Source organism: Montipora foliosa, chromosome 7, assembly GCF_036669935.1.
Source record: "Montipora foliosa isolate CH-2021 chromosome 7, ASM3666993v2, whole genome shotgun sequence".
NCBI classification, from domain to species: Eukaryota; Metazoa; Cnidaria; class Anthozoa; order Scleractinia; family Acroporidae; genus Montipora; species Montipora foliosa.
This window is the reverse complement of record NC_090875.1, coordinates 11,947,239-11,956,743: the sequence shown is the minus strand read 5'-3', so window position 1 is coordinate 11,956,743 and position 9,505 is coordinate 11,947,239. Positions and strand designations below refer to the sequence as shown.

Genomic DNA, 9,505 nt, shown 5'->3' with positions numbered 1-9,505 from the left:
AGGTTATGGACGGCGCTTGGATCAAAGTGAGTTTCGACGCATGGCAGAGGCCTCCTTTCCCGTACTTGTCAGCCCAGCGAACACAAAAAGAAAAGACACCTCTGCTAGCAGGGAATTATTCCACCGTACTGTCAAGTACATTTATCAGTATAAAATTGTCATACAAATTTGCGTGTATAAGCAAGGCTATGGAAACTTTGCGTCTTTGCTGTGTCGTCAGTGCTGTCTGTGAAATTTTCAATGATGGTTGTTTTAGATTCCAAGCAAATTAAAAGAAGTCGTCAAAGCAACGAAGGAGAGATCAGAAGCCAGACTCAAGGAAGATCAAAAACTTGTATGTAGATAAGTAATCAAAATTAAAATCGTTCCTCCTCTAAGTAAGGTGCCTTCTGTTCAAAGTAACGTTTATGCTTTTGATAGTGCCCACAAACTTTTTTTCCCACTTAAATCTTCGCAAACGTTCAAACTTTCCGCAATCCTAACCCACGGTTCGCTCTAATTTTTACTCGCCCCTTCTCCCGAAGATTCACGAACTCGAAACCGAATGGTTTTAGACCCGATAAAACACGACTTGCGAGTTTATCGGAAGGGCTCTAAGAACATTCCACAAGAAGTGTGTCCCTCTGGAGTTCAAATTGTGAGAGCAGAACATTAGCGTACAAGAAAAACAAGCTAAGCCTTATTAGATAAAAAATTCTAATGAGCGAGTGTTTCATCGGCTAGGCTGTTTCGCTGATGAATTATTAATGGATTTTGAAGGACATTTCAAGTTCATTTGAAGTTGATGACCTTATTTAAAACGGGAATTTTCGACATTCGCCATTTTCTCGTCTTATTCCACAGGAAGTCCAAGCGTTAGATGGACCTCAAGAAAAAAACTTAATTTGTGCAATTTTATATTTGTTTTGCCCGATCATGTACGTCTAACACGGGTTCCGTTTGTTAAACCCATTCGTTCGGTCAATCACTCACTCATGCACTCACTCTCGTATCCTCCAATTTCGGTCCTCAAAGATTCCTTCTTCCCCTACCGTTCTCTTTTGCTTACTAAGAGACTGTCGAACGCACTTCAATGACCCCACAATACTACTAGTTTATTTGTTTATTTATTGTATTTGTGGTTATTGTTATCATACTGTACTTTCTTCAGCTGCGGCACTTTCGTCGAGCATCCAAGGCACATGCTTACCACATGTCAGAGGAAGAGAAAAAGAAACGAAAGAAGTCAGTTAAAAAGGTGAAATAAAAACCTGCTTTGAAGTGACAAGAAGAGCGTACATTAAGCCCGGCCGATCCTCTCTACATTAATCATCATGAAACTGAGGGAAACGCAGAGGTTATCCCAATCGAGCTTGGGATCTCTTAACTAGAATCAACAGCACTTTGCTTTTTGTTGAGGCAAAAGCGGTGAGAGGTTCTAATGGTAGAGTCACATTGCAATCATTTCACACAAAAAAAAATAGTCCCGCGAGATAGAAGCATTGGCCAGATGAAGGGGACTTGGCCTCGGTTTCTATCTATTTAGCGTTTCATTGCTGTGAAACGACTTGACAAGCAAACTGGTAACGTGCGCTGATAAGCAGTGCGAGATGAAAATGCCACAAAAAACCGGTACACGAATTATTTGGTACATAGATTAGAAAGTAGAGACCAGTCCAGTCTCGTGTAGTAAGGTATGATATGGTTAACATGTTACGCAGTGATGAGCTCGACACGACGAGAAATCGCGTTCCCTCTTGTGGGAGCTTTCGTATTAAGTATTCGGAATTAAAAGACCGAGGTTAGCTTTGTGTCCATTTGAAACGGCTAACGTCAGGCTAAAATTTGCGTTTTGCTAAAAATCAAAGAAACTTGACTCATTCAAGCTCATTTTTTTGCCTGTTAGTAATGTAGTCGCATGGGTCCCATGCAATTAAAAATTAATTTCCCGCGTATTTTCAAAGTTTTCACGAAATTCGCGACTCGGGCAATTTGGAAAACTTTTAAAATACAAGTAAAAATAATCCTTAATTGCACAAGGGCACATTCCGATTACATGTTTATCTCATTCATTGAGGGAAGCCCGTTTAATGCCGCGACAAATGACAATCAACTCATCTGACCAATCGGTTAGGACGGTGCCTACTAAATCAAAGGTATTTTGCGCGGTTTATACTGAATGTGCGGGAAAAGCAGATCTTAACAAATGTTATTGAAATCCAAAAAGAAAATTGGGGTAACCACGCATATTTCGAAGATAATTAATCAACAGTATTTGTAAAAAGCTCTAAAATACAAAGCAATGTGTGGCGTTCATTTCCCAATTGAAGCTTAATTATATCTGAAAAATACATGGTTACCCCCAATTTTCTTTTGGGATAACCGACAGCACTTGCTAAGTTCTGCTTTCACCCCTTAGTTTTGAACCGCGCAAAAATATCCCTGTATTAATAAGCACTGCCGATAGGAAATCCGAGTATCTCGAGATGCGCAGAACGTATGCGCAATAAAAATAGTAGGCACTGCCCTTAAAATTACAGCAAACACGCTTTCATTCGGTTAAAGTTCAATTAGATAAATCTTTGCTGTCAACAGAAATATCACTAAAACGTATTTTCTATGTGGATAAAGATTGTCACGTAACCTTGCGTGCTTTGGCTGAGCAACTGTTGACTAATCAGAAACAAGTAATCATGCCCTATTAATTGCCACGAGTACCCCCGTGATAAGAAAAAAAAAAGATCCCTCCTTCTCAGCGAATCAATATTCAGTATTTTTGCTCCGTGTGTGATAAAAGACAGATATCGGGCCGAGCTTCACAGTAGAGAGACAAAATAGAATGCGAGAATTTTGGTAATTTTATGACAAGCAGAAGCCCGCTTTTTCTCGTTTGTAATTTCACGTTTACCGTTTCACGTAAACGCGATGTTAAATCTCGCTTAAGTCTCTCCTGTGTTTCACTTTCAGTTACAAAAGGAAGCTTCGTTAACAGACCCATCACAGACGTCAGGTAAGCGACTTTTGTTGCTAAGGATTTATGAGCCTGCATAACTGGCGCTATGTTGTTCGATTTAAACGAGTGGCTGAATCGAATAGTGACCAGAGACCTTGAGGCGAGCGTGAGGGGGCTGGTGCCCGCACTTGCCTTGTGGTTTGCCGCGCACGCTAGACAACGCAAGCCTTTTAGAAATGGATGTTGTGCAGTTATATAGATAAGCTCTTTCTGACTGTTGTGTTCTGGTATGATTTCCACAGCTCCTCCAGCTTCGCCTTTACCAGCCACAAGAAATCACGGTAACAATGCAATTTTTTTTCCCCTTTCGCCAAATTTGTATGCTAGTACTGCTCCGTTTGTAAACGGATTTTCCTCGACCGAGGCCCTGCGTACAACTGTACTTAACAGCGGTGGCAGCTGTAGTGTCAACTATTACTAGTTTGTAAAATATGCAATGTCATTTTTGCTCCTGTATTGTGTTTGGGGCTCGTAGACAAAGTGTTCGAATGCATTTCCAGGAAATCATTCATCATCTTTAAGACTGTTCTCTTTCATAAAAAAAACCCAAAATTAAAGAAGACTTACTTTTCCTTTTTCTTTAAATTTTCGACGCCATTGTTTTCATTCAAAAACGTTTTGTCACCTGATGTTTCAAGTTGCAGTGTGAGTACGATGTTTTCATAGTAGCCCAAAATTTCCTTTTAAAAGGAACAGGACAATCTCCCTCAATCAAAACAGAACGGGACGAGCGTGTTCCTTTTGCACAAAGTTGCTTTCTTTTTTTTTTTCCATTAAGAGAGTGGGTACTAACGATTTACACTAAAAAACATTTCCGTGGCCAAAAACCGCGCGTTTCACTCGCCGAGGGGCATGGCTCTAGTAGGACGCAGCAGATGGTACAGGATTTTCCGATCATTTCGGCTAAAACGAGAGTAGACAAATACCTCTGAAGGGATTCCTTTTTTCCGATGAATTTCCGGTGGAAAAGTCTGTTTCCTTTTGATTTACCGGAACAACTGGGTTTTCCCTACAAAAGGAAAACGCCCTTTCTTTCGACCGTAACAGGAGCCAATGACTAGGGGCGCACAACTTTATTGTATTTGTGGAACAGCGCTTTTTCAGACCGAGTTACTTTTAGATTGATTTTCCCCCGAAACCAGACCGTTGCAGCTAATCACAAGATTTAAACGAAAAAATTATTACCCACGGGATTGAGAATGATCACTTGTGCAAGCCAAATCTTATTTAGAACTCGTCTAATAATTGCTTGATGTCTGAAATTGCCGTTACATGGACCTAGAAATTATATTGTCCACAATGGTAACTGAAGCCAGTTAATGTATTGTCCATTGTGTCCATTGACCAATCGCGGGTCGCTAAATCGCAAAGGTATTTTTGGAATTTTGAGAAAAACCGTTTTCCCCATATAAATCCCTATATATATCGAACTTGGATCACCTGTGGTTTAGGCAGAGTATACCCGCTGGGTTAGGCACTGATCTCTAGTGATTAGGTCTAAGCGAGCGGCGACTCGAAATGCTTAGCTTCAGGATCCAATGACTAGGAGCGAACAACAGTCCTATATTCCTATCACGGCGTTTTCACAGACCGATTAGTTTTTAGATTGAATTTCCCGCGAATGAGACTCCCGCAGGAGCCCGATGACCAATCACAGGAAACTAACTTGACGTCATAAAGTCACCGAACCGGAACTGCCTTTGTTGTTTTGCAGGAAATGTAGTCCAAAAATAGATTGGCATGTAAAAATGCCGTGAGATGGCCTTAGTATGGGAGTTGCTCGCTCGAATTCCAGTCACAATCATTGGTTCACCCGAATGGTGAGTGCTCTCAAAATTAAGTGTTCACCCTGCAGTCTTGAGCTCCTTTACGGGGTGCAGGGATGGCGCAGTGGTGAGAGCACTCGCCTCCCACCAATGTGGCCACGTTCGATTCCTCGACTTGGCGTCATATGTGGGTTGAGTTTGTTGGTTCTCTACTCTGCACCGAGAGGTTTTCTCCGGGTTCTCCGGTTTCCCCTTTCCTCAAAAACCAACATTTGACTTGTTGTGTTAATTGTTAATTTCACTTTACAGTGTCCCCAATTAGTGCTCCAGCGCTAAATCTACTAGACACTTAAAGTTCCTTTCCTTTCCTTTCCTTTCAACCAAAACTCAAAGGAATTACACGTAGCCGACACAAAGCGCGGGAAAATGTGCACGCGCGAGCCACGATTGGTTTTGATTTCTCCGTCTGGTTGGTTGAAAAAGTGACGCGAGAACTTTGAACCATTCACTGAATGAAGTAATGCAAAACCAAAGCAATTCGCTAGTTACTTTCGACACTCAATTGAAAACCGCTCTAGCAACGAAATTGGCAAAACAAAATCGCTGACTTTTAAATGGCCAATCTTTTTTTATTTGGTTCCCTTTTTAGCTCCTGTGCCACCTCCTCCCAAGTCTCCTGCACCGCCGCCTTCTTCTTCCCAGGCCTCTGCGAAGAAAACACCGTCCGCTCCAAAGACCGAAGGGAGAGGAGCGTTGCTGAGTTCCATTTGTGATTTTAAAAAAGGTGCATTGAAGAAAACGGAAACAAATGACAAAAGCAAACCGAAAATTTAAAATATCGGTTATCTTAGAACTTAGCGTTCACCATATAATTTAGGTGATAAACTGGTATGCCGCAAGTCTGTGGTCGTATCTTGCTGTAATCACCCAGCGTGACGTGATTCTAACAATGGTGTACTGATATTCAAATTGGTCGCTGCGAGATTCGTTAAAGGTCCTTGTTCACCCAAAAGACATTGCGCGCTTGTGTTGTTGTTTTGAAATAATTCCAGCGTTTTGATTGGGTGGCACTTCTGCCAGGCTTTTCGTTCATCGGATTTTGCGTCTGCACGAAATTCAACGCGACGCGGAATTTTTTTTGGGTGAACCTGAGCTTTTAAGAAACGAACAGAATGAAAGAAAATTCAGCCGCTTTGATGTTTACCTGCGCATTTTACTGAGCCGTTAAGCGTCAAGGTAAATATCTATAGACCTACTCACACGGCATAAACTAACCTAGGTTCGACCCGGGTTGAAATTAACCCGGGTTCGCCGCTACTTTGTTCACACGGAGTAGTCCGTAAAACTGATGTGAATACGTACCTTGGGACGAACCTGGGTTTGTTTTACACGCATGCGCATTTGTTTCCAGAACAGGAAGACGAACAGGACTTTGAGTATGCAAAAACACTTCGTCATCGTCCCAAGTGGATCCTCGATTCGTATTTTCATTGCTCATTCTGCACGGCTTCGACACGTTAAAATATATTCGGAAAAAATGGCGGCATGAAATACGCACACGCAATACTTGATAGGTGGTACAAGTGCTCATGTGTGAAATGAAATTAACCCGGGTTCGACCCAGGCTCGCGTTCACGCGGCACTCCTTCAAAAGTAACCAGGTTCGACTTGGGTCGAATCTACCTCTGGAGATGGGTTTGATTTAACCCAGGTCGAACCTGGGTAAGCAGCGTTCACACGACGATAACTAACCCGGGTTGATTTGAACCCGGGTCGAACTTAAGTCAGTTAATGCCGTGTGAATAGGGCTTATCGCATTCATCCAACACTGGGTTGAATAGTTGTGTTACTATATACCTCACAAGCGGAATTGCTAACAAACAAAACTGTTACTTACCAATGTGTATAGACCAATTTCGATATATTAAAATTCAGTCCCAAACAAAAGGCATCAACTCGAGGCTCTGGGGAATAAATATAAGAATTTGTATGAGTTTATTCCTCAGAGCTTCGAGATGATGTCTTTTGTTTAGGACTGAATTTTAATATATCGAAATTGGTCCATTTACACTACAAATAGCCATTTTTGTTTGTCTTCGGCTGCTCGAGTGAGTAGCACTTGCTTACCGTATCACCTCCGAATCATCCAATCGGAACGCACGCAAAGCACAACTTGTGTGGTATATACTAACAAAGGTTACCACTCGTCAATGAACGCATAACGATATTAATAGACTATCGCATAGAACGATTTGTCACGTATGAAGTTGGTATATATTTGATAAAGAGAAAAAAGGAATATTTCGAAAAATAATCTATCCACTCATGGACGACTTAGGAAACATTAGTATACATCATCATTAGCCGTGGGTGAGAATTCTGCGCGAGTCAATTTCCTTCTGAAAACATGTAACGCTTAGGACCACCACAGACGACGCAAGTTGTTATCCATGACTATTTCTGTCGACAACTAAATTAGTTTTCCAGTCGCTGTTTGTAGTCGATAACTTGATTCACGCACGCTTTGTTTGTCAATGATAACTTTTGTTAGTATCACCCAACTAGTGGACTAATGCAAATCCTGCATTTTGATTGGCTACACTACTATAGGACTATTAGTAATAGTCCTCGAGTAGCGAAAAGCGTTACGCTTTCGTTTTATTCCCAAATAAATATTTCTTCAACTTGCATTTGCCAACTTTGTTATTGCCGTTTCTGTCCGACTAGTTGGGTGATACTAAAGCAATTAGACCCTTCGCCCTCAAGGGCCACGGGTCTAATTGTTAATTATCAACAACTAGAAGGTTATCGATAACAGCTTGCCTCGTCTGCGGAGGCCCTTACGGAGGTGAAAGTTTGTGTTTTAATGTAAATGATTTAATCTCTTGAGCGTCTATCGAAGTACGTTTTTAGCATTAAGTAATCGAGAAGGGTAAAATCCCTTGCGATAAGATCTTTTCTCTGCACCTGCAACAAAAGAAGTAGATTATGTGTACTCTATTGGATGAATTAAAATACATCGTATTTCCTCTTGGCATGAATGTGCGATTTTTCTTTCTCGTGATTGAAAAATAGCGGGAGCTCATCTCCAGTGCTTGGCCTTGGAGTCAACCCTTTCCCGAATAGATTTATAGAACGCCTCCCTTGGGAGATTTAGCACTCCCACTGTTGTAAAAGCCATTTTCCCTGGGGAGATTCAGTACTCCCACTGTTGTAAAAGCCAATCTCCCTGGGGAGAATCAGTACTCCCACTGTTGTAAAGGCCAATCTCCCTGGGGAGATTCAGTACTCCCAACGTACTGTTGTAAAAGCCAATCTCCCTGGGGAGGTTCAGTACTCCCACCGTTGTAAAGGCCAATCTCCCTGGGGAGATTCAGTACTCCCACTGTTGTAAAAGATAATCTCCCTTGGGGGATTCAGTACTGCCACTCTTGTAAAAGCCAATCTCCCTGGGGAGATTCAGTACTGCCACTGTTGTAAAAGCCAATCTCCCTGGGGAGAATCAGTACTCCCACTGTTGTAAAAGCCAATCTCCCTGGTGAGATTCAGTACTACCACTGTTGTAAAAGCCAATCTCCCTTGGAATTACAGGAGATAGAGGTTCCGCTGCAAGAGCTCCTGAAATTGGTAGATATCAAGCGTGCTCTTTTTGGATTGAAATGGATAGTGGATAGTGAAATGGATGATCTTCTCTAAAGTTCTGGCGATGTGGTCCAACAGTACTTGGTCAGGATTTCATTGTAGAATCCATCTTCACTTTGAGAACTTAGTAAAGCACGTTTTAAATGTAGATTAAAATGCAATTATTGATGATAAACGGCGTGATGGTGGAATAGTTAATAGACGACAACTTTCTTTGTTGTAGGTTTTTGATATCTTTTTTGGCCTTGACCGTGCACAAAATAAAATAATTTTTTACTCCGTACTGATGAACTAACCAATAGAAACGTGTTGGTTACGTAATTCATGAATAGTGTATGAGCTCAAAACAAAAGATTGTGCACGTTCGTGGACTTTACAACCTAAATCTTGGCATCTTTGTTTGCTCCTTTGATGTTTGCCGAGCTTCCAAACCAGTCCCCGCTATTAACTATGATGGTGAAAAGCGAGTGAATTGTTTGGCACCGTGCGAACGGACAATCGAAAAATCAGTGTCCGACAAAAGCCATTTGCCATCAATAATCAGTTGAACAAATGCAATGTGAACTTTGTAGACGACTTAGGCGTCTGAGATTAGGCCGTCTAGAAAGACGATTGTCCGTCCAGATGAACAAATCGACCGAAATTCACGTTTGACGAACAAATCGACATAATAACTAGCGGTGGAAGCGATGGTTTATGGAAAGTTTTCAATATGGCGGGAGGAAAGATTGTTGGCGCTCGAAAGTGTTCAATATTGTTTCGGTATGCGACTGGCTATAGCCAACTCGGCCCAAAGCGCCTTGTTGTCCCTTTGCCATCCCATATCCAACGGGCGCTCATGGAATATTTGTTAAATATACCTTAATGACCTTATATGCAACGTCTGTCGTGAAAAAAAAAAAACTGAGACAACATCCTGTCGTTCTGTAATTAAAACAGTTCAGAATTTAATGAAAATTCAATAAAACAATTATTCCATTCGCGCTTATTGGATATGAGACTGGTTATAGCCAACTCATTGGCTATTCTACGTGCGCTCAGGGAATAATTAACAAATATTCGCCGCGAGGTGAATAACTGTTTTAGTATAATTACATAGGTGATT

The 9,505-nt window shown here is 41.5% G+C and overlaps 1 protein-coding gene across 1 annotated transcript in view; it reads left to right on the top strand.

Annotated features, from left to right (window-relative positions):
- Positions 1 to 5,924, top strand: part of LOC138010743 (PX domain-containing protein kinase-like protein) — a 28,973-nt gene extending 23,049 nt beyond the window's left edge. The window contains exons 17-21 of the mRNA XM_068857717.1: positions 257 to 334; positions 1,151 to 1,237; positions 2,947 to 2,989; positions 3,235 to 3,273; positions 5,408 to 5,924. Coding sequence (XP_068713818.1) covers positions 257 to 334; positions 1,151 to 1,237; positions 2,947 to 2,989; positions 3,235 to 3,273; positions 5,408 to 5,592 — 432 coding nt within the window. The 3' untranslated portion in view covers positions 5,593 to 5,924. The remainder of the gene's footprint in view (positions 1 to 256; positions 335 to 1,150; positions 1,238 to 2,946; positions 2,990 to 3,234; positions 3,274 to 5,407) is intronic.
- The last annotated feature ends 3,581 nt before the right edge of the window (positions 5,925 to 9,505 follow it).